General features: G+C 42.5%; 1 protein-coding gene across 9 annotated transcripts in view; it reads right to left on the bottom strand.

The window, feature by feature from the left end:
* The window catches only part of OSBPL6 (oxysterol binding protein like 6), a 203,203-nt gene that overhangs the window by 87,048 nt on the left and 90,266 nt on the right, over positions 1 to 25,889 (bottom strand). For all 9 annotated transcript variants that reach the window (XM_065560806.1, XM_065560808.1, XM_005300469.5 and 6 more), the window contains exons 3-4: positions 5,956 to 6,051; positions 1,061 to 1,183 (exon numbers count right to left, since the gene is read on the bottom strand). In XM_065560806.1, the coding sequence (XP_065416878.1) occupies positions 1,061 to 1,183; positions 5,956 to 6,051 (219 nt within the window). The remainder of the gene's footprint in view (positions 1 to 1,060; positions 1,184 to 5,955; positions 6,052 to 25,889) is intronic.

The raw sequence follows: 25,889 nt of genomic DNA, 5'->3' as shown, positions 1-25,889 counted from the left end.
CAAACTACTCATGGTGAACTCAGAGTAAAAGTTCATTTTAAGTGAAGTAGGATGAAAAACTTGAATTGTTACAATGCACGATAATGTGCCAACTGCAATGTTAGCAATAGTGAGCCCTCTGCTCAAATCCTATCCTCTCTGTTACAACTGAGTAATTAGGCTGCCTCCTGTGGTGGGAGGCCATGGAGTGGAAGCAGCCATGCCTCTGAGCTGCTTACTCCAGCCTAAGGGCTTGTCTTCACTACGGGGGCAAATCAACCTAAGTTACGCTACTTCAGCTACTTCACTGCGCTATGTCTCCCGTCGACTTCCCTTATTCTTCTCAGATTGCTGGAGTACAGGGGTCAACCGGAGAGTGCTCTGCTGTCGGTTTAGAGGGTCTTCACTAGACCCGCTAAATCGATCCCTGCTGCATCAATTGCAGCAGCGTCAGTCTCCCCGTAGTGAAGACCAGCCCTAAGAGACAGAGTCGGCTCCACAGTCCTAGCACTCCTATGCCCCTTTGGGTCTTGGTTCCTCCCTGCCCAGCATATGCACACTCCTCATGTGGCCTCCCCAAACCATACCCCACCTGCACACCAATTGTTTCATGTGGGGCCAACTACACCTGCAGAGGAGGGGGTAGGATTTGCCTCATAATCAAGTTCAATGAAAAGATTTCACTGCAATACAGAAATGCAAATGTCCTTACTCTGACTGTAAAGGTGAGACTAGCCAAACCAGGCAGACATTTATACCAAACTAGTGCCCAAATGCTGCACGGTGTGTGGAATAAGTTTGTCTCTCTTTCCCATGATTGTGCTGCAAATTCAGGGTTAAGCTGTGTTAAGCCTTCTTTGGTGCAGGTCAGATGATCACATGATCCTTTCTCAGCCAAGAGGTAGCCTTGCAAGAGTGATTTTTATCATCAAAGTCTCATGCCCAGTAACTGAACAGTAGAGTGTCACATGCTCCTGTCTCAACCAATTTGATTATTTAACAATGAATGGGCTTAACAAACCAAAGATTTAAACACACATAATTAACTGATCTTAACTAACTCCTCCCAAAAGACATTTACCTTGTGCCAGCCTTTTAAAGGCCATTTTCTTTTCTTCAGCATGAAACCTTCATGTTTGTCTGGTTTCTGGACATTAGTCTGGCCTATTTTCAGCCCCTCTATGATTTCCCAGCTGTCAGGTTCCTGGTGGAAAAGTATAAAAATAATATTTTAAATTTATAATATATATATGATGCAAAACTGTTCATATTACGTGACCCAGAGTTTCAAGTGCTCAGAACACAAAACTGCTCAGCACCCATTTAGACACTAAAATAAACGGGCAGATTTTCAGAAGTAGGAACTACTGGGTTCTGAGCACTTTTGGAAATCTGGCGCTAGCTAACTACACTGAAGCTGTGCTCTTTTAAAAATCTGGCACTATAAGCAGCCAAGAACTTTGGGTTGCAGATTCATACCTGTGTATGGCAGGACTGTGTGTTAAGAGAAGAAATGGCATTTCATACTTATTAATTGTATATTAATCAGGTAAAGTTTGGCAGGGGTAAGCGTACAGTGGGCACACACCAACAAATTTGCAAGCAGAAGGGGAAATGCAAGATGGCAGCTGGCTGTCCCAACTCTGACCATCTATTAAAACTGTAGACATTGTTCCACACACCCTCCCTAACAGGAAACGTAGAAGGGCTTAGCAGATATGGTGAAGGAGTCAGGGGCATAGTCTTCATGTTAGAATATTTATACTTCCTGACTCACCAGGGGTCTCTACTTACAACCTGGTATTATTCCTTCTCTTAGAAACAATTGATTGTGTGAAGAACTGTACAAGGCACTCTCATAGCCAAGTTATGGGTACATATTAACACTATGTTTGCATAGAATAGATCAAACCAGTGGTCCATCCAGTCCAGTATCCTCCCTCCGACAATGGCCAAGGCCAAAAATCTCCAGAAAAAGGTACAAGAAACTCCAAAAGTGGGCAAATTATAGAATAACTTGACCATAGAGGACATTCTTCCTATCCCATCAGTTATTGGCCTGAAGCATGAGAGTTTACATCCCTTCCAAATTTTATGATTTTTAAAAGTCCTCTCTACTGTAAGTGTGGATGGTCTCTGTTTTTTATAGAAATGTTTAATCATTTTTTGAATCATACTAAGTGCTTGACCTCAGTGGTATCTTGTGGTACAGAGTCCCGGAGGCTAATTGTGCTTTAGGAAAATGTATTTCCTTTTACAATTTCTACCATTCAGCTTCATTGCATTATGAGAAATTTAAATACACCTCTACCCCGATATAACACTGTCCTCGGGAGCCAAAAAATCTTACCGCGTTGTAGGTGAAACCGAGTTATATCGAACTTGCTTTGATCCGCCGGAGCGTGCAGCCCCGCCTCCCTGGAGCGCTGCTTTACCATGTTATATCCGAATTCGTGTTATATCGGGTCACATTATATTGGGGTAGAGGTGTAGTAGTGTCCAATTTACTTTCTCCATATGATTGACTATTCTGTATAACTCCATTACGTCCCCTATAATTCGTGTGCCCATGTGAGGGCTCTTTAGTCCACTTTCTCCACACTTAGCAGCCATCAGGAATTACAAGGAAGTACGACTCAAGCCAAAATTATGGCTTAATATGTTGAAGAGGAAGACAGCAACGGAAGTATAAGGTGCCTATACAAAACAGTTTTGCCCTTATTTATACCCCTTTGCTGCCACTCTGGTCAACAAAAGTCTGCTCCAGTTTAAAAAGCTACTTGTTCCTGAATAATAATGTGCTCACCAATACTATTTCTCATGGCTCCACACCAGTGTTTCTCAACTGGTGGGGAGGGATAGATCAGTGGTTTGAGCATTGGCCTGCTAAACCCAGGGTTGTGAGTTCAATCCTTGAGGGGGCCACTTGGGGATCTGGGGCAAAATCAGTACTTGGTCCTGCTAGTGAAGGCAGGGGGCTGGACTTGATGACCTTTCAAGGTCCCTTCCAGTTCTAGGAGATGGATATCTCCATTTAAAAAAAAAAAAAAAAATGGTATGCTGCAACCTCTGGAGGGACAAAAAAGGCAATTGGGGGGTTGGGAGACACTGAAAAATGTATTACAACTTGAAGCAAAGAAAACCCCACTCTCATCCTCCCCCTCTCACCCCACCCCTGGACACCCTCAACCTTCAAGGTTGAGTATTCAGTCTACCTCTTGAAACACACACAACAAATTATATTAGATAAGCTTTTTACCACCGATGCTTACTTTCATAGTAACCATAAGGGGATCACAAAAATTTTTGATTTGAGAAAGGGGTCGCTAGAAACACGTCTAAACAATAAAGTAATAACTATATCAAATGCCCATGCAAGTGCATAGACAATTTAGTGTTGTCTCCAGAAGCCATAACTCACATTTTCCCAGTGTTCTCTCTTCTTGCCTGTAAGAAGTTTTGAAGAGCACCAGGTTTATTTTGACTTCACCTTATTTTAATATGATTATTCCTTTCTCCCTGGTGTAGAAGAGCTTATTACATGTGCAAAAGGTCTTCCCTAATAAGAAATACTAACACTTGAGGGGGGAAATTTAAACTAATTAGCCCCATGAGGTAAGTACAGAATCTCTCTCTATATCTTTATGTCTACTAATCCCCACCTCACTGATTTCTCCTTTACAAGCTTAGCTGCAGGGAAAAGTCTTTGATCTGCAAGGTGGCACTGGCATTAAATACTTTTCAACAAGAACTCATACATATATTCATTTAAACAAATGGTCAGAGACTGGCAAATAAAAAGGGTCAGTGCAGTGCAGCTATCTCTTTGTGCTTCACCAACACCATAATCTGATCCTAAAGCCATCTTGACTCAGTGAGAGTCACGCCAGTGTACAAGTGATTCTACAATGATGTATAGTCAGCATAGGGATTCTTCCATCACTCCCCCTTTCTGCTGCCAGAAGAAGACAAAGGGGCATGGGCTGATCAAAAGGTGATATGGGGAAAATGGGAAATGACTGCCTACGAAAGAGTACTGTGGAAAGGGATCTGAGGGTCATATTGGACCACATGCTAAATATGAGTCAACAGTGTAACACTGTTGGAAAAAAAAAAAAAAAACGACCATCATTCTGGGATGTATTAGCAGGAGTATTGTTAGCAAGACACGAGAAGTCATTCTTCCGCTGTACTCTGTGCTGATTAGGCCTCAGCTGGAGTATTGTGTCCAGTTCTGGGCGTCACATTTCAAGAAAGATGTGGACAAATTGGAGAAAGTCCAGAGAAGAGCAACAAAAATGATTAAAGGTCCAGAAAACATGACCTATGAAGGAAGATTGAAAAAATGGGTTTGTTTAGTCTGGAAAAGAGAAGACTGAGAGGGGACATGATAACCGTTTTCAAGTACATAAAAGGTTGTTACAAGGAGGAGGGAGAAAAATTGTTCTTGTTAACCTCTGAGGATAGGACAAGAAGTAATGGGCTTAAATTGCAGCAAGGGAGGTTTAGGTTGGACATTAGGAAAAACTTCCTAACTGTCAGGGTGATTAAGCACTGGAACAAATTGCCTAGGGAGGTTGTGGAATCTCCATCATTGGAGATTTTTAAGAGCAGGTTAGACAAATACCTGTCAGGGTTGGTCTAGATAATATTCAGTCCTGTCATGAGTGCAGGGGCCTGGACTAGATGACCTCTCGAGGTGCCTTCAAGTGATTCTATGATATGGCTGAGACACTTTATCTAACATTGATTCCCAGCTGCATTTTTGGTCCCATGAGAGTGTCACCATAAATTACATAATGGACCAGCCCTGCACAGAGAAGCAGCAGGATACAAGGAATGCACAGGTGAGCTTTATGCAAATAGTTGCATATGATAAAAAATATATATTTTTAAAAAAAAACTAGGAAATTCCATTTTAAAATTAAAAAACATTAAGATTGGAAAGTGAAGCATTCCAAAGTCAGGAAATGGCAAAGATAAGATTGCCTGTGCAACCTTAACTCTTTTCCTGTGTGCAGATGATCTTTAATAACATGGTCACATCACTACTCTCCACAACACCCCTGCCTTTTCAGTGCAGTTTAAAAAAATAGCTGTTTTGTATGGAATTAATATGTATTGTTTGTTAAGAGGAGAATTTGTGCCAGGTACATTACATAATAACATAACAGAAGATATGGTCCCAGCCATAAGAATCTTATAATCACTGAACTTTGTGCAGGCAGATCTTTGCATCTGCATGGACCCTGTTGACTTCCAGGAAGCTCAAGTTTCAGGCCTAAATGGATGAAACACAAGATGCACTAGGAGACCCCACCTCTCAGTTTTTCCCTTTTACCCACATACACACTCTCAGTACACCTGTGCTTTGCCAACTACCCGTCCAGATGAGAAGTTCTGCATATGGCTCTTTCCAGAACCCAACAATACTGCTCCAAAGTCAACCAGAGAGGTCTGTGGCAAATCAACCCAAATAAGGTTCTCTCTTCCCTGGGACTCAGTGTGCTGTCTCCACAGCTATCTTAGTCCCTGCTGCCCTGGAAAACATGGATTCAGAATGAGTCTCTTATCCCCCCATTGTTATGACATTAATCTACCACCAGACTACAAGCTTCCTTATACTTAAACGCTTCCCCAAATTGCCCATGTCTCTCTCTTTCACCCCATTGAAAGAGAGATCTAAGCATCCTGCGTTTTCATTAATAACATGCTTCTTCTAGGTGCTTCAGGACATTATACGGATTCAAATCTTTCATTTTGCTAGTGTAAACCCTATTAAAAACTTTCTTCTCTGACAGCTAAAGGTATGCTTTACTCTAGTCTCATTTGGGGAACCAGAAGCTGTAGGACTGGCACTGCATCATAATTGGCAGCCCACCCACAAAAGCTGCCACAACAGAGTTACTAGTTAAAGCATTTATTTAAAAAACATGCAAAGCAGGCACATAGAGATCATCCCATTCCCACACTGACCTTAGACAGAGAGACAGACTCAGTTTCGAGCAACTGTTTGCTTACAGATGGGTCTGCACTTCCAAAAGAAACATTTCGCTCTAATACATGAGCACTCTAAAATAAGAATAAAGAAAACACCTTGTTCAGTCACAAAACATGTCTGTTGAAAAAACACATTAAATTATGAACAATGGAGGATTACACAGTTTACAGTAAACATATGGCACAGTGCCCTGACTGGCTAAAATAAGTACCAAATGCTTGCATGCATAACAGCAAAACATGATTTTTCTGTCTGAGTAATCCATTTCTGTATTACAATTCCTGTGCATGGTTTTTTCTTTCAGTGTAACCATGCAGTTTTCTCTGAAATACTCTCAAGAAGGAATTAAATATTACTGATTTCTAAACGAGATGCAGTTTTACCCAGCAATGACTAGAAAATGGTTAAGTGCCAGGAAAGGGAAAATGATGCCTCAGCTGGCTCTTATTTATAGAGACTTCAAAGTGTTCTTGACTACATGTATTGCATTTTCCGACCAATGGATGAGAAAACTGAGCTGGAAACTTTTACTACTACGTTTAGCACTTCAGTAACACTCCACACCTCTAAGGCTCTGTATACATGTGAACTATCTGGTCCTCACAACAACCTTGTGGGGTAAGTATTATCATCCCCTACAAAACAAAACAAATGTCACAAATATCACATTTTGCCCAACGTTTTTGAAAAGCAAAACGTTTAGCAATTCTGTCAAACTTTTTTCTATTTTCCAGCAAAGATTAAAGCCTATATTTGCAGGTAAAAAGCACTTTTTTTCCTTGGAGGCTGGGAGAGAAAAGCCAATTTTTGCCTGCAGCAAATGTGTTTAGACTTGTGATTTGTTCCAGGGTGGGATTTTACCATTTCTGTCTATATAAATTGGTAGGAGTAATACCAGAACATGACAGTACTGACTTTTTTGCATAAAATGTTCTATTCTTGTTTCTACCATGTATAAGTAGTCACCTCTCATTTACATGTGAAAAAACTACTACTACAAGGGAATGCTGCAAGAGGGGAAAGCATCTAGGAAAGATTGCCTCCAAACTAAAACAAGAGTTACATTTTGTTCTGTTAAATTTGTTTACACCCATTGAAGGTTCAGATTCCATGGACATAAATGAGGGCAAAAGCTGTCAGGGAATAGAAAAATACATACAGCAAGATCAAACATAAACATAACTAGAAGCTTTAGTACAATGAAATTTTTATTCACAATGATCACAACCAAAAAAAAGTACACACAGATGTTCATATAAACCCACACAAGCTCTTCCTCCAAAACATCTATCAATATGTAACGTATTAAATAAATAACTTTAAAAAATATATATATCCAAAACTAGGAGAAAGAGTATGTATTGGGGTAGGACCATCTTTGGTCATAAGAGTACAGAAAGGGGGTAGGAGTCTCTGTAGTTTCTTTCGAATCCTGAAAGAGAAGACATCATATTTTCAGGTATATCCTGTTTATCTTAGTCTTCAGTCCTATTGTGAACACCATAAGAAAAGTCTCCCAGTTCCTCTTCCAGCTGAACAATACTGGTACCTTTAGCGATTCCATTTGCACTCACATTTATTGCCATATTTTTATTGACAGGCTGGCCTGACATCTTTTAGATCCCTGGCCCTTCTCCCTCACCAACAGATGTGGGAGCAGTCTTGCCTTTTATGGCAGGGTTGCAGACTCTATCCACAATTGCAACACAGCTGAAGAGAGAAGTATGTGGTGAAATCTCTGTATCTGCTTTCCCCCAACACATGGGGTTCACACTGCTGGATTTGTGTGCAGATAGCTCCTGGCATAGCAAAGATTTTTGTTCTTGCCTTTACATTTCTATTTTAAGTGTATTTACATTTTTAAATAAAAGTTGGTACATTTATTTAAATCAAAGTTCTACTTAAATGCATGTAATCCCCACTATTTGGACTCTAATTTAGCATGTGATATTTCATGGTGGGGCAAATTTGGATTATGAACTCCTGGATTACATTGGGCTAGATCCTCCATTGTGCCAGAGCAGCACTAAGTCAATTGGGGAGGGGTTGCAGAGATAGCTTTTAGCAAGGGTGATCTGGGTGCACCCATTTTTGCCCGGCCATCCCCTTACGTAGGGCCAAGAGTGAGGAATATAGGGGTTGCTATGGTTACCTTACACCTCCTGGGGTGGCTCATTCACTGAAAAACTGGCATAACTTTGAACTGTGGAAACACCAGTGAAAACTAGTATAAGCAAAATTACATTGTAAATAGGGTGACCAGATGTCTCAATTTTATAGGGACAGTCCCGATATTCAGGACTTTTTCTGATATATGCACCTATTACCCTTCACCCCGTCCCGATTTTTCACATTTGCTATCTGGTCACCCTAATTGTAAAGGTACTTTTTAATGACTTAAAAACTTCTCTGTCTCCAGCCCACTAATTTATTCATTTACTTTAAATAACAGATCATTAGAAACTTGGAAATTAAATCCAACCCGTCCCCATCATTTTTACATTTCTTTCACATGCACACAGTGACTTGTTATTGTATGAGAGCTGGTCACAGCATGAATTTTTATTTATTTTGGGGGGCACTGAAGCCTTATGTTTTAGAGAAATAAACAAAAGAATTATATGGTTTGTACAAACCATTACAAAAAAAACCATTCTGTGTCTTACTAAACTTGATAAAATCCACTTAAAAACTATTAAAAGAAACAAGAAATTTACTTGAATTAAAGGATGGTCATTTGACTCTTTTCTGGTTTGTTCACATCCATTACACATGAGAAAGGTGGCTTGGCTCTTCTTGTTCTTCAGCAATTGGTGTAGGAAAGGAGAATGGAACTTCATCTAAAGTTTTCAGAACTCTAATGATTAAATTACTTCTCCTTAAACAGAGACCACTTCATTCTGGAGATGCCATACTTATCTATAGCACAATAGTCCCGTCCAACTCCCATTAAAGTAAAAGGAAGGACTCCTACTCACTTCCGTGGGAATTTGATCAGGCCCACAGACAGTACAGTATGCTCAAAAGAACACCGGTTTAGAACTGCCATTATACAGCATTGCTGTCATATACAGCCTGGCATTCAGTTTATAGAGAAATAGATTCAGATCTGGTATGTATTTCTGATCAGTGGTTATGAAGTTTAGTTTAAAGTATCCACTATGCTATACCAAATTCTTGCATACTGTGTTACTAGAAGCACATGCCAAATTCCTATCTAGAAATTTATCCATCCCCCATCATCACAATATCCCTGCACCTCACAAAAAATATTGAATGTCTTCTTATAATACCCCTTTGACATTAAGGACTACCCTTCCCAATTTCCACATGGGAAACTGAGTCCCCAAAGATTAAGTGACTTGCCCATGGTCACACATGGAGTCTGTGGCAGTTAAACATAAGTCAGATTTCCTAAGTCCCAGTCTAAGTCTTAAGCACAAAATCACCTTTCCCCCTCTTTACTACCTGGGTTCTCAAATTTTTTCACAGTGTGGGTCAGATCTTGATAGAGAGATTGTCTCATGAACCTCCACTCTTGTCTTTTACAATTGTATAGACCATCCTTCCGTCCATTCAGAATAGCACAGACTACCTCCATTTCCACTTGCAATCACAAAACATCCCCATGGCAATTAATCACACGAAAAAAATAACAGTTAATGTATTTTCATCTGCTCATGTCATTTAGCAGCTAGAAATGAGGAAGAGATGCAGGATCATGTGACCAGCCACCTCTCCGGGGACCACCAGCAAGAACTCTGCAGACGGGAAACTTCTGCTTTACGACATATAGTCCAATCCCAGTGCTCAAACTGAGCGACCAATCTGGGACAAACATTTGTGCATTGTACTTGTAATGTTGGTTCAATGAAAAATCCCACATCACGTGTTGAGTAACCTCATGTGCTCACAGGAGGTTAGCACCTTAGAGTTACAAACTCCAGTAAAGAACCCTAATGAAAAATCTGAAATTGTTGAGATTCCATACACTTATACATGACATCAGATTTAAAACACTAAACCATAAAACATGGGTCCAATCATTTAAGGAGGTAGCAACTGTCTTTCTTGACTATAATAATCAAGATGATTTTCCTACTTTCTTAACTGCCAGTTTTGTTTGGCAGGCAAGAATCCTTCCGTTTTGAGATGGAACGTTGCCCACCACAGATGTTCAGAAGGGCTCATTTGGAACAGCCAATGTAGTAGGATGTTGCATAACTGCAATTTCATTTTTGTACAATATTTAGAATGGAGAAACCCAGCAGAACTTTGGCTGCCAGATTTCCAGCAACACTTTCCATGATGTGTTTTTAATTCAAATGATTCTTTTGCAGCCCTCATCTTTATAGATCCACTTGGGTTGAGTGGCACGCGTATTAGCCAGTAACACTCTAATGAAGACCATTTATTTGATTATTTGTTTGGAAACAAGAAAATTGACTCTTTTCAAACAAAATTACCATCTTTAGGTTATTTCAGAAATTGTCCTATACATCTCTTCTTTACGGTTATTTTCTGTCATGACTATTATATCCTGACACAAAACAACTACCTCTACTTTGCAATGTGTTGCTGGGATAAAGTCCATGGGGACATTATTTAATATGGAATGCTTTTCATTAAGGGAAAACATGTTTGTGTGTTATGCTTCCTCAAAATTACAGCTAGAAATTATGCAGATTGTCTGACATCCTGAAAGAACGTTACAGCCTATTTAAACCACATCCAGACAATATAATTTTATTTATTTATTTATTTGCTATCACTCTGGCCCTAAATGTTATTAAATTTTGGATTTAAATATTAAAAATACAGACAGTTAGAGGAATAGATAGCAACAATAAACTAAAAAGTAAGATGAAGAATGAGGAAGGAAGAGGCCAAACAAGACAAGGGGTCAACACAGTCATCGGAATTTGAACCAACAGCATTCGTACAACCAAAAAAAAAAATAAGTAATCTGTGTTTCTAGGAGCATCAATTTGCTTGGGACCCTCATCCTCACTTTATCCTGAGGGTGTGAGAAGAAGAATTAATCTCTCCATCATTCAGTCTTGGACTTCCTCTCACACCACAGAACTTCTCTCAGTTAACTTGAAGTCCTGGCCCTGTAGAAGTCAGTGGCAAGATGTGGGCCAAGATTTTACCCCTGGAGTTTAATTGAGCTCTTTCTGCAATGCCCATTCCAAACCCTTCACCCTAACTGCAATCCCTCCCTCCACTTTATCCCGGGAATAATTTTCAAATGAAGCTGGGAAAGAGCGAGACTATCACAACTTACCTCATCTGTGAGCACGAAGGGGGCTCAAAATACTCCATTCCATTGCACACACAACCTCCAGCTGAACGAGACCCAGCCCACTCCATTCCCATGACTGCACCTCCCTCCCTCCTTCAAAATTCCAAAGTGCAGCAACAGGAAGGTGAGCCCGTGACAAGCACAGTCCCTAAGGATGAGGGCTAGTGAAGAGTCTATCCTTGTATTTAGGGCCCTACCAAATTCACGGCCATGAAAAATGCATCACTGACCATGAAAGCTGCTCTCCCCTCATGAAATCTGGTCTTTTGTATGCTTTTATACTATACAGATTTCATGGGGAGAGCAGCATTACTCAAATTGTGGGTCCTGACCCAAAAGGGAGTTGCAGGGGGGTCACAAGGTTGTTGTAGGTGGGGTCACAGTATTGCCACCCTTACTTCTGCGCGGACTTCAGAGCTGGGCAGCTGGAGAGCGGCAGCTGTTGGCCGGCCGCCCAGCTCTCAAGGCAGCGCCACCACCAGCAGCAGCGCAGAAGTAAGGGTGGCAATACCATTCCATGCCACCCTTACTTCTGCGTTCCTGCCTTCAGAGCTGGGCAGCTGGAGAGTGGCAGCTGCTAACCAAAGGCCCAGCTCTGCAGACAGCAGCACAGAAGTAGGGGTGACAATACCATACCAGGCCATCCTTACTTCTGTGCTGCTGCTGGCGGCGGCTCTGCCTTCAGAGCTGGGCTTCCAGCCAGCAGCTGCTGCTGCTCTCCAGCTGCTCAGCTCTGAAGGCAGCACCACCATCAGCAGCAGCGCAGAAGTAAGGGTAGCAGTACCACAACCCCACCCCATCCACAATAACCTTGTAACCCCCCACCAACTCCTTTTTGGGTCAGAACTCCTACAATTACACCACCATGAAATTTCAGATTTAAATAGCTGAAATCATGAATTTTACTATTTTAAAAATCCTATGACCATGACATTGACCAAAATGGACTGTGAATTTGGTAGGGCCCTACTTATGTTGCTTCTTCACTACCTTTATGCAGTGAAAAGCTGCTTATCTGCTCTTGAGAATAAGACTGGAAAAACGTATTTTACGTGGTCCCTTTAATCTTGTAAAACTTTGTTTCTGTGTTGGTGTTCAATGATCTGAGAATCTCCTCACCATCAAAGTGAATGCCCGCATGTTCTTATGCTGGCCTGCTTCAAATCAGAGGGATGAGGAAAATTTCCAACACAATAAAAGTATCGTGACTGGAGATGGCTTAATTAATCTTATTCACGGAAGGCACAGATTTGATTTTCAAAGTGATGTTTCGTGGGTAGAGAGGCAGGAAATGCAGAGTAGAACAAGTCTGGCATTGTGTTTTCTTCCCAGTTTTGCTGTTTAATTATTTTACACAATTAATTATTTTAATTCAATTTACTGAATTTGGGGTGGGAGAGAAAGAGCTCTGCAAAGCAACTACCACTCACATTGCCCTACAGGCTCAGGGATTCTCCATTTAGCTCAGAAACATACACAAGATTCAGCAGCTGGATAATTAATGGAGCAGAGTCAGTAGCTGTCTCTTCACAGCACTGCTGTCTTCATTGGCAATGGTGTGAATAAAATAGAACCTGTAATCCTTGGGAGCGGCACACAGGAAGTGGGGAAGATATTGTCTGAAATGAAAGATATGAAGTAGAAAGGTATTTTCTCCCTTATCTGCGGAAGGCTAATTGGTGCCTGTTTTACTAGCTTTGATGCATTGTCCAGCTATGCTGGAAGAAGGGCAGGAGACTCTGGATGTGGTTTAAATAGGCTGTAATGTTCTTCTTAAATGTCTGGGAGAACCTGGCCAATAAAGGTGTACAGTGCAGGTAATTCCCATAAACATTTCAATAATATCCGTGCGGTTCTGTCAGCCCTCCCCCTTATCCATCTTGGACCCCAGCCAATCCACTGCTGGGATCTCACCCCCCCCCCCTTTTTAATGAGGGTTGAGAGGAGGCTATAAAGGGGTGGGGGAGCTGGCTCCCTGCCATACCAGTCATAGGAGTCCTGAAATCCCTGTTTCTGTTCCTCAAAAGAATATCTCTTTTAAAACCTTTACCAATCCATTCTATCTGACCACTGTATCCCTTCTTTATGGAGTACCTGCACTGGACATCCTCCCCACATTTACATTAATAAGTTGTGACACCATTGCCTAACTCCCGTTTCATGTTCACCCCAACTAAGCCCCCACCCAAATCCATTGTGGGGAAGGTGGGAAAAAAACCACTTCACCTTGGCCAATCTGGCAGTGTGGGGAAAATTCCTTCCCACGCCCTCCTGCCCCCATGCAACGCCCACAGTAGATCCTGACAAAACTCGTATTTCACCGCTTCCATGGGTGGGAGGGTGCATGCTGCTCTGCCTGGTCCAGGTAAAAGAGTACTTTTCCTGCACTGCCATGGACCTATATAGTCCCCCCTTTCTTCTGGTTACCTGGGAGGGATGGTTCAGCATCCCTACATTGACCTGGTATGCAGCTGCAGCAGAAAATCACTCTGCAGCTCTCTGGCCCCTAAAGGGGCACACATCTTTTCCAACAAGCCAGATAACGGCTCACACGGCTTAATGTGTGGTGAGATCATTGGTACTGTTGGTGTAATCCAGTGACCCAGGGATGTTATCCATGGAGATTTTTCTTAGCACCAGGGGTTTCATCCTCTGGGAGAGTTTAAACAGTTTCAAGATATCTAAAAAACACATATTATTCCAGTCATATGAGGGAGAGCAGTAAGAATACAGGAAGAAATAAATACAATTGCAGGTCTAGTGGCTCTAACCTTCCTTTTAATTAGAGATATTATATCAACTGAATTTATCTGCATTGTTTCATCTGCAGTAATAATATCTGTAAATGGAACAACCTTGAGATATGCTTCCCAATTCTTATGCTGATTCCCATTTTCATCTGCTTTCTTTTTGCTGATGTTGGAATAAAGAGAGAGAGAGAATCTTGAAAGTTATTGCAGGGGAAGGTTGAGTAGGAAGAAATGTAAGTGCATCTCCATCAATTTATTCCTACTCCTACTCCTTTCTATTCTCTGGCAATCTCTCTTTTTTGTTATGATTAAACTATTGTCCCCATTCATATCCTCATTCACCTCTATTGACCCTGTATTCTTTGTCTCCATACCCACTGCGTACAATCTGGGTCGTCAACCACCACACAAAGGAATAACAATCCCAAATATCTTTATGGCTAACACATGCAAAGTTCTTTAAACCTTTTTTTCTTCTGTTAGCACATGCTGGTCTTGTATAGCAACGTGCTGAGCAGCAAAACTGCCACCCCTAAATATTTTCTCCTTGTCACCTTCTAACTACAAGATAAATGTGTCTCCAGCCACATTTCTGTAGCATAACAGTAATATCTAGGTATGTGCTTCTACGTCTGTTCCTCAGGAGAGGTTCTATAATACTTCTTGTATTATAGAAACGTCAAGCATGTGTTAGTTTGTGCCACTTTACTAGTGGACTCAAGGGAGAAAGGGTACTTGGCTTTTAAAAGTACTTTTCTCAGGTGGACTTTTAATAGGAGTAAGAGCTTGCACCTCTGGATAACGTTTTAGAGAAAAATATCAGCAGAACTAGATAAAGCAAAAGCTATAGCAAAGAACTAGCCTCAGCAAAAGGAACATTCCCTTAGCGTTAATGATAGTTTGTTTGGGATGATTTCCAGGTAAGAGAGAGTTTGATCCTCTGATGACAATTTTTTTTTCCTGTGGTCCAGATTTGACATGTTTAACTCAAAACAAAGCAAACAAATAAGCTGGCAAACACTGAATGAGAATTCAAATGATGGCATATGACAGGAAGTTTTATGATGATTACAGGCTCATTACAATAAAAAGGATGGATGTTGCTTTTCTTAATAGTCTTGAGCTGGTAATTCACTCCATTAATGTTGATGAATCGAAGGGGGGAGGGGAAGAAAAATAAAATCCCATACATGAAAGAAAAATGTTGCTTGATGTGCTAATTCAGTCATTAATGAATTAATTTTAAAAATGTGGGCGGGCCAAATTCAGATATTTTGTTTTGAGATTCAGTTTTGCTAGCAGTTCAGCCACTTCATTCTTTGGTTCTCGCAGAACCCCTCAATGAACACACTATTTTTTCAGTGACATATTGCTATTTAAGTTATTTGTTTTAACACCTGAGTCCCTGACAGTGCCTCAACTTTATTATCAGTATAGAGCAGACAAAATGGAAGAAAACTATATGTCACTGTAATAATAATATGTAGCACTTAGAAGCACCTTCCATTTGAGACTCTCAAAACTATCGGCAATTAGTGAATGTGCTTGTTTCTGCTCATCTTTTTTTAAAAAGGAAGGGATACATTTTTATAAAGGATTTCAGTCAGTAATCACCTTAAACCTCCCCTTCACATAGAAAATATTACGTTGTACTGCTTTATAATCTCCTGTAATAAACACTGCTCTTAAGGCACACTTTATAAATAGGTAAATAACATGTAGACCAAACAGTTTATATTGCCACTGCTTATGAGGCAGAAATCTATAATGAATTCACAAAAAAAGTTCTCTATACCTGCATCTCTTTTTATGACTGAATAGTAAGTTAAGAATTTTACAAATCCCAATATAATAAAAAATATCACACTAGACATATACACAGTCTGGTACAAACTTTTATTCCAAAGTCTCCTGGAAGGGACATAAAATGAAGTACATTTTTAAAACAAAACAAGGAACATACTATTTCAAATTAGAAGCCAAAGACTTACTAAACAGGTAGCAGAAATCACAACAGAAACTCAACCATCAAATTAATGGCAAAGATGATGTGGGATAGTGTTCCCTAAGAAAATGTGGAAGGTAGAGAGAGTGAATCCAGTAACTATTTCTTAGAATAGCCACGCAGAAAAGTTTATTGAGCATCAAGGCAACTAGAAAAATGAGTAACAAATAAGCTAACATTCCATACCTGTTATAATCAGCTCTCCTGCCCACTCCAATGGTCACAAACTCCAACTCCTCTTTCCTTCTCCCTCACTGCCAGCAGCAATCACTCTCTTAGCAGTTTTTACTTTTTTCTCTGCAAGCCAGCCCCCACTTGTTTCCTTGTTGTACTATCATCCCACAAAACATTTGGGCCACTCAGTTCTCTGTTACCTAATCACTTCCCTCTACCATTCATTTGTTGCCCTATGTCCCCAACCCATATGTCAATACCTACTACTTTCTGCCTAGCTCTACCAATTTGCTCCACTTCTAATCACATCTTGTTTCTCCTCATGCACCTCCCATCACCCTGGTACATGGATCAGCAATGTAAATTCATTTATACAGTACTTGGTGGCACCTCGCAAGACATTTGTGAAAAACTGGAGCTCATTATCCACTGGGACATATGGAAAGCAGAGTTTACTACACAACCCTCTGGATGGCTTGTGAAAAAACATTGTCACATGTTGATCCACATGCAGGGTACTGATGACTCACAATGTCTATTTTGAATGTGTAATTTCTTACTCCAGCCCGAGCCCAACTGCCATGGGGAGCGTGAAATTAAAACAACAGGTGAATCCAGTCCTGCCTTCAGACCCGACACCTCATTCTCCACTAATCCTCCTATAATTGGGCACTCTCTCCTCTCTCACTCGTGCCTCTATGAGCTCTCTCATCTTCATTACACAGAGATGTGCCGCCCTGTTCTAATATCAATTGCAATCTGCTTTCCTATTCTTCCCCCATTTGAGCAAATCACTTAAGCATGTGCTTAAAGTAAAGCATGTCAGTAGTCCTTTTGATGTTCAATGGGATTACTCACATGCTTATGGTTAAGCATATGTTTAAGTCCTTTGCTGGATCGGGAACTAAATCATCACTCTCACCAGTCACTCCATCTGCAATACATCTCTCCCGATCTCACAAACTAGATATTACTCTCTTCTGGAAAAAAAAACTTCACTTGGTCCTTCCTCACTTGCTAAATGACCATCCTGTCTCCAACCTCTTTATTCAACAAGATTCCATAGAAATTTGTTTCCTCTCACTTCAAAACCAACTCTCCCAGTAAAATTGCCTTGAAACTTTTTTGTCTGCCTTTGCCTTTCTACAGGTAGTTAGTAACTAATTCCTTGCCAACCACAGATCTTTTCTCATCTCAGTATAGCTTTCAATTATAACAGTCAGTATATCATTCTCCACCAAGAAGCCACTGTCCTTATGACTCTCTTTTATTGGTTTGAATACTCTAATCACCACTTTTATTTCTGGTGAAGACTTGTATACTTCCCCCCTCATCCTTTCCACTATGACATGTCTTCTCTTTCCATGTTCTCACTCCATGACATTTGATTGCTAACTTCAAACCTGAACAACACTTCTGCTTGGACAATATCCAGTTTATCTTCCTCATCTCACTTGCTGACCCGCTATTGCTCATCTCTCAGCTTTAGGCTACACTGTAATTCCCTACTATAGAATACTTCAGGGAGTTATAGACCAGTCAGCTTAACTTCAGTACCCAGAAAGATAATGGAGCAAATACTTAAGCAATCAATTTGCAAACACCTAGAGGATAATAAGGTGATAAGTAGCAATCAGCATGGCTTTGTCAAGAACAAATCATATCAAACCAACCTAATAGCTTTCTTTGACAGGGTAACAAGCCTTATGGGTCAGGAGAAGCGGTAGATGTGGTATATTTTGATTTTAGTAAGACTTTTGATATTGTCTTGCATGACCATCTCATAAACAAACTACGGAAATACAACCTAGATGGAGCTACTATAAGGAGGGTGCATAACTGGTTGGAAATCCAGTGGTTCACAGTCAAGCTGAGCCTGCCTCTCCCATTCTGAGGCATGATGGCTGGAGGTGGGCGAATGCTGGCAGGACGTCCCTCTCGATGGGGAACAGTACCGCTGAGGCGGGGACACACGCATAGATTGCAACGCGGGTTTTCACTGAGACCAGGGTACCACAGGAGCCAGTGAGGGCGGCACCGGAAGCTTCAGGATCTCCTGAGCTGCTTTAAGAGCTTCAGGCGTCGACGGCACCTGAAGCTGGCTGGGGCCTGCACTGCTATCTGGAGTTGCAGGCGAAGTACAGGATGGGCTGTACCACTCGACTTGAGCTGGGGCCCAACTTCCCGAGGAGAATGTTGAGTTGCCAGACACGGGTCTTGGCTCACCCCCTGCCCTCTCCTTTTCCTTGTGGGAGGTAGGAGATCTTCCCCTCGAAGTCTATTTTGGCTTCTTGACCGGAGCCGGGGAGGGAGACCGGTGCTGACTCGTGGACAGTGCCGAGGGAGCACTGTGTATGGAGCCCACGGTGCTCGGTGTGGAGTCGGACCACTGCTCCAGTGCTGGAGTGAGTGCCGACTCCATTAGGAGTGCTCTTAGACAGATAGCACGCTCCTTCTTCAGCCTAGGTTTGAAGGATTTGCAGATAATGCACTTGTCACTTATGTGCCCCTCGCCTAAGCACCTTAGGCAGCTGGTATGGGGACTGCTGATGGGCACAGGCCGTTTGCAGCGATCACAGGGCTTAAAGCCTGGGGACCGGGGCACGCCCCAACCCCCAGCTGGGTCCCATTTGGGACTAATGGAGAGTTTGAGAACTACTACTAAGGGTAAGTAAGAAAACTACTGACTACTTATAACTATTTTACAGGATTTCAAAGTTCGCAAGAACAGAGAAGGAATCAATGCTAGCCAAAGCAGCAGACGTTCCAACACCGTCACTGGTGGCAAAAAGGAACAGAGGGTGGGGGGAGCTGGCAGCGCCCCTTATACCGCGCCATATGGGCGCCACTCCAGAGTGAACCAGAGCCAGTCCCCTACGGATACTGCTGAGCGAAAACCTGCTGGCACCGGTGCATGTGGCGAGCACACACACCTAATATGGAATGGACATGAGCAAGCAATCGAAGAAGAACAGTAAGAGCTGACAGTCACTAAGAGACTGACGTGCAGCGGTCACAGCAGAGAGGCAGGTAGCAGCAGAAGGTAACTAACAGTCGGCCAGCGGGTGCAGTGAGCAGTGATGGCGGAGCAAGCAAGGTGCCTTCTTCCCCAGGTGGGAGGTGAACTCACACAGATGCACATCTGAACCCTGGGTCCTCAATGACCAAGGACAACCACGGTGAGTGGGGTATGGTGAGGGAGCAGAGAAGGGCACAGAAAAGGAACTTTTGGTTGCAAAACTCAAGAACATGAGGCAGAAGACACTGCCCCTGCACTCTGGGGTGGGTGTCCTGCTCACGGTTTTATGATTATGAATCCTGCTTGTGGCATTTTCCCTAATTAGTGTCAGGTGACTTCCCTCCTTTCATTAAAAGTTTCTTTTCTACACTCAGACTCTGTGCTTGTGAATGGGGAAATATTGCCTCTCAGAGGCACCCAGGAGTGGTATGTAATTTTCCCAGGTTACTGGGTGGGGGCTCAAGCCGGTTCTGTGTTGAATGGATGGAAAGAAACCCCTAGATATTGAACCCGGCCCTGGTTGCTGCCGGCTCCACCTGGCAGAAGGGTTACATAAGCAAAACACAAGAAGTAATTCTTCTGCTCTACTCCGTGCTGATTAGGTCTCTACTGGAGTATTGTGTCCAGTTCTGGGTGCCACATTTCAGGAAAGATGTGGACAAACTGGAGAAAGTCCAGAGAAGAACAACAAAAATGATTAAAGGTCTAGAAAACATGACCTATGAGGGAAGGTTGAAAAAAAATGGATTTGTTCAGTCTGGAGAAGAGAAGACTGAGGGATGACATGATAGCATCTGCCAATCTGCCCTGGAGTAAAATTCCTTCTGGACCCCAAATATGGCAATCAGCTAAACCCTGAGCATGTGAGCAAGACTCACCAGCCAGACACCCAGGAAAGAATTATCTGCAGTAACTCAGATCCCACCCCATCTAACATCCCATCACAGGCCATTGGGCATATTTACCGCTAATAGTCAAAGATCAATTAATTGCCAAAATTAGGCTATCCCATTATACCATCCCCTCCATAAACTTATCAAGCTTAGTCTTGAAGCCAGATATGTCTTTTGCCCGCACTGCTCCCCTTGGAAGGCTGTTCCAGAACTTTACTCCTCTGATGGTTAGAAACCTTCGTCTAATTTCAAGTCTAAACTTCCTGATGGCTAGTTTATATCCATTTGTTCTTTTGTCCACATTGGTACTGAGCTTAAATAATTCCTCTCCCTCCCTGGTATTTATCCCTCTGATATATTCATAGAGAGCAATCATATCTCCCCTCAGCCTTCTTTTAGTTAGGCTAAACAAGCCGAGCTCTTTGAGTCTCCTTTCATAAGACAGGTTTTCCATTCCTCAGATCATCCTAGTAGAATCACAGAATATCAGGGTTGGAAGGGACCTCAGGAGGTCATCTAGTCCAACCCCCTGCTCAAAGCAGGACCAATCCCCAACTAAATCATCCCAGTCAGGGCTTCGTCAAGCCTGACCTTAAAAACCTCTAAGGAAGGAGATTCCACCACCTCCCTAGATAACCCATTCCAGTGCTTCTCCACCCTCCTAGTGAAAAAGTTTTTCCTAATATCCAACCTAAACCTCCCCCACTGCAAGTTGAGACTGTTACCCCTTGTTCTGTCATCTGGTACCACTGAGAACAGTCTAGATCCATCCTCTTTGGAACTCCCTTTCAGGTAGTTGAAAGCAGCTATCAAATCCCCCCTCATTCTTCTCTTCTGCAGACTAAACAATCCCAGTTCCCTCAGCCTCTCCTCATAAGTCATGTGCTCCAGACCCCTAATCATTTTTGTTGCCCTCCGCTGGACTCTTTCCAATTTTTCCACATCCTTCTTGTAGTGTGGGGCCCAAAACTGGACATAGTACTCCAGATAAGGTCTCATCAATGCCAAATAGAGGGGAATGATCACATCCCTCGATCTGCTGGCAATGCCCCTACTTATACAGCCCAAAATGCCGTTAGCCTTCCTGGCAACAAGGGCACATTGTTGACTCATATCCAGCTTCTCGTCCACTGTAACCCCTAGGTCCTTTTCTGCAGAACTGCTGCCTAGCCACTCAGTCCCTAGTCTGTAGCAGTGCATGGGATTCTTTCATCCTAAGTGCAGGACTCTGCACTTGTCCTTGTTGAATCTCATCAGATTTCTTTTGGCCCAATCCTCTAATCTGTTTAGGTCCCTCTGTATCCTATCCCTACGCTCCAGCGTATCTCCCACTCCTTCCAGTTTAGTGTCATCTGCAAACTTGCTGAGGGTGCAGTCCACGCCATCCTCCAGATCATTAATGAAGATATTGAACAAAACCAGCCCCAGGACCGACCCTTGGGGCACTCCCCTTGATACTGGCTGCCAACTAGACATGGAGCCATTGATCACTACCCGTTGAGCCCGATGATCTAGCCAGCTTTCTATCCACCTTATAGTCCATTCATCCAGCCCATACTTCTTTAAGTTGCCAGCAAGAATACTGTGGGAGACCGTATCAAAAGCTTTGCTAACGTCAAAGAATAACACGTTCACTACTTTCCCCTCATCCACAAAGCCAGTTATCTCATCGTAGAAGGCAATTAGGTTAGTCAGGCATGACTTGCCCTTGGTGAATCCATGCTGACTGTTCCTGATCACTTTCCTCTCCTCTAAGTGCTTCAGAATTGATTCCTTGAGGACCTGCTCCGTGATTTTTCCAGGGACTGAGCTGAGGCTGACCGGCTTGTAGTTCCCCAGATCCTCCTTCTTCCTTTTTTTAAAGATGGGCACTACATTAGCCTTTTTCCAGTCATCTGGGATTTCCCCCGATCACCATGAGTTTTCAAAGATAATGGCCAATGGCTCTGCAATCACATCCGCTAACTTCTTTAGCACCCTCGGATGTAGCGCATCCAGCCCCATGGACTTGTGCTCATCCAGCTTTTCTACATAGTCCTGAACCATTTCTTTCTCCACAGAGGGCTGGTTACCTCCTCCCCATGCTGTGCTGCCCAATGCAGTAGTCTGGGAGCTGACCTTGTTCGTGAAGAGAGAGGCAAAAAAAGCATTGAGTACATTAATTTTTCCACATCCTCTGTCACTAGGTTGCCTCCCTCATTCAGTAAGGGGCCCACACTTTCCTTGACTTTCTTCTTGTTGCTAACATAGCTGAAGAAACCCTTCTTGTTACTCTTAACAGCTCTTGCTAGCTGCAACTCCAAGTGTGATTTGGTCTTCCTGATTTCACTCCTGCGTGCCTGAGCAATATTTTTATACTCCTCCCTGGTCATTTGTCCAATCTTCCACTTCTTGTAAGCTTCTTTTTTGTGTTTAAGATCAGCAAGAATCTCGCTGTTAAGCCAAGCTGGTCGCCTGCCGTATTTACTATTCTTTCTACACATTGGGATGGTTTGTTCCTGCAACCTCAATAAGGATTCTTTAAAATACAGCCAGCTCTCCTGGACTCCTTTCCCCCTCATGTTATTCTCCCAGGGGATTCTGCTCATCAGTTCCCGGAGGGAGTCAACATCTGCTTTTCTGAAGTCCAGGGTCCGTATACTGCTGCTCTCCTTTCTTCCTTGTGTCAGGATCCTAAACTTGACCATCTCGTGGTCACTGCCTCCCTGGTTCCCATCCACTTTTGCTTCCCCTACTAATTCTTCCCTGTTTGTGAGCAGCAGGTCAAGAAGAGCTCTTCCCTTAGTTGGTTCCTCCAGCACTTGCACCAGGAAATTGTCCCCTACACTTTCCAAAAACTTCCTGGATTGTCTGTGCATCGCTGTATTGCTCTCCCAGCAGATATCGAGGTGATTGAAAGTCCCCCATGCGAACCAGGGCCTGTGATCTAGTAACTTCTGTTAGTTGCCAGAAGAAAGCCTTGTCCACCTCATCTCCCTGGTCTGGTGGTCTATAGCAGACTCCCACCATGGCATCACCCTTGTTACTCACACTTCTAAACTTGATCCAGAGACTCTCAGGTTTTTCTGTAGTTTCATACTGGAGGTCTGAGCAGTCATACTGCTCTCTTACATACAGTGCAACTCCTCCACCTTTTCTGTCCTGCCTGTCCTTCCTGAAACAGTTTATATTCATCCATGACAATACTCCAGTCATGTAATTTATCCCACCAGGTCTCTGTTATTCCAATCACATCATAATTCCTTGACTGTGCCAGGACTCCAGTTCTCCCTGCTTGTTTCCCAGGCTTCTTCCATTTGTGTATAGGCACTTAAGATAACTCACTGATCATCCTGATTTCTCAGTATGAGGCAGGAGTCCTCCCCTCTTGCACTCTTCTGTTCGTGCTTCCTCCCGGCATCCCACTTCCCCACTTACTCAGGTCTTTGATCTCCTTCCCCTGGTGAACCTAGTTTAAAGCCCTCCTCACTAGGTTAGCCAGCCTGCTTGTGAAGATGCTCTTCCCTTTCGTCATTAAGTGGAGTCTGTCTCTGCCTAGCACTCCTTCTTGGAACACCATCCCATGGTCAAAGAATCCAAAGCCTTTTCTCCGACACCACCTGCGTAGCCATTCATTGACTTCCAGGATTTGATGGTCTCTACCCAGGCCTTTTCCTTCCACAGGGAGGATGGACCAGAACACCACTTGCGCCTCAAATTCCTTTATCCTTCTTCCCAGAGCCACGTAGTCTGCAGTGATCCGCTCAAGGTCATTCTTGGCAGTATCATTGGTGCCCACGTGGAGAAGCAGGAAGGGGTAAGTGATCCAAGGGCGTGATGAGTCTCGGCAGTCTCTCTGTCACATTGTGAATCCTAGCTCCTGGCAAGCAGCACCCTTCTCAGTTTTCCCATTCAGGACGGCAGATAGATGACTGAGTAGCCCTTCTCTGTACCTGTTCCAGTTTGAATTCATTCTTCTTAAACATGGGAGACCAGAACTGCACACAGTATTCCAGATGAGGTCTCACTAGTGCCTTGTTTAACAGTACTAACACCTCCTTATCTCTACTGGAAATACCTCGCCTAATGCATCCCAAGACCGCATTAGCTTTTTTCACACCCATATCACATTGGCGGCTCATAGTCATCCTGTGATCAACCAATACCCGAGGTCCTTCACCTCCTCTGTTACTTCTAACTGATGAGACCCCAGCTTATAACAAAAATTCTTGTTATTAATCCCTAAATGCATGACCTTGCACTTTTCACTATTAAATTTCATCCTATTACTATTACTCCAGTTTACAAGGTCATCCAGATCTTCCTGTATGATATCCCAGTCCTTCTCTATATTGGCAATACCTCCCAGCTTTGTGTCATCCGCAAACTTTATTAGCACACTCTCACTTTTTGTGCCAAGGTCAGTAATAAAAAGATTAAATAAGATTGGTCCCAAAACCAATCCCTGAGGAATTCCACTAGTAACCTCCCTCCAGCCTGACAGTTCATTTGTCAGATATACCTGTCCTCCCTCCAGATCACCGAATTGCTTCTTCTGTAGATCTCACCTTAAAACTTCCATTTCTCTTTATTTTTCAAACATTCTTTGTTTTGTAAATGTTTATTAACTGGATAAAGTGTTAGTTTTCTGGAAGCACAGGGAAAGGAGGGGGAAAGCAAAGGAAAACATACAGAACACAATCAGAGACTCAAGTGTGAGAAACAATAAACACGAGCCAGCATGTGGGCAGTCGGGGCTCATTCAGAGCACATTCCAAACCTACACTTCTCCCACCAGCAAAACCTAAGCCTGAACACGTTGGACACTGAATTCTGTATTGCTGGCCTGTGGTGGATAAGCATCCACACCACAAATTCAGCATCTCAATTACCATGCCCAGTGGCATTTCCAGCAGCATAATCACATTACAGACAGTTTCAGCAGAGCCTTCAGCAGTTACGCAGCCTGGAATACCCTTTGACACCTAGAACAGGGTTGAGGCACATAAGCAGGACAGTGTGGAGAAGCCTGCCAGTGCTTGTGCTGTACCTGCTCTGTGTGCAGAAGTCACCTATCTTAGCTATGAGACCATCTGTGGTAAAGTGGTCCTCAAAGAGTTAACTGAGTTACTCAGAGTAGTATGGGTTGGAGCCATGCTCGACCCCACCTTACTTCCTGTTTAGTTCGTGTGTGTTTTCCATCTCTGTTATGTAGCTGAACAAAGCAGCGAGTTCCCAGTCAGCAATACTAGAGGTGAAATCTCTGCAATCCCCTGCTTCATTCACTAGCCTCTTTTACTACACAACCTTGATTTCTTCCCAGAACAGGTGCACCCGTGCACTGAATGAAGCAGAGGTCTGTGGGGGAAAAAATACTATGGATTCATGTAATTAAAGACGACCATAATTAGAGCAGGTCAAAACTCTGAATTTCTGTTTTCAAAACATGAAAATTTCCTGAAAATTTGTTTTTATTTCTGATTCAGAATATAAATAAACATTTTCAAAATTTCCTGTGAAATGAAAGTTTCAAAAAAATAAATCATTTTGGAAATTTTTGGTTTGGAATTATTTTAAATGTTTGTTTCAAAACAAAAATTTTATTTCAAAATGTGTTTTATATTAATATTTTAATGTTAGCTTGGACTACTTTTTCTAGGGCATTAAAACTGCTGCTCATTTATTACAGTAGTGAGTGCTTATTTTCTGTTCTTGTTCAAAGTGTCAAACTCTTTAAATTACAATATAAACAGGAGACACTGAACTAGATAATAAGATGTTTCA

The sequence above is a fragment of the Chrysemys picta genome, chromosome 11 (assembly GCF_011386835.1).
Source record: "Chrysemys picta bellii isolate R12L10 chromosome 11, ASM1138683v2, whole genome shotgun sequence".
Lineage (NCBI taxonomy): Eukaryota > Metazoa > Chordata > Testudines > Emydidae > Chrysemys > Chrysemys picta.
Note: the sequence above shows the minus strand (reverse complement) of the source record. Positions and strands in the feature narration are given on the sequence as shown.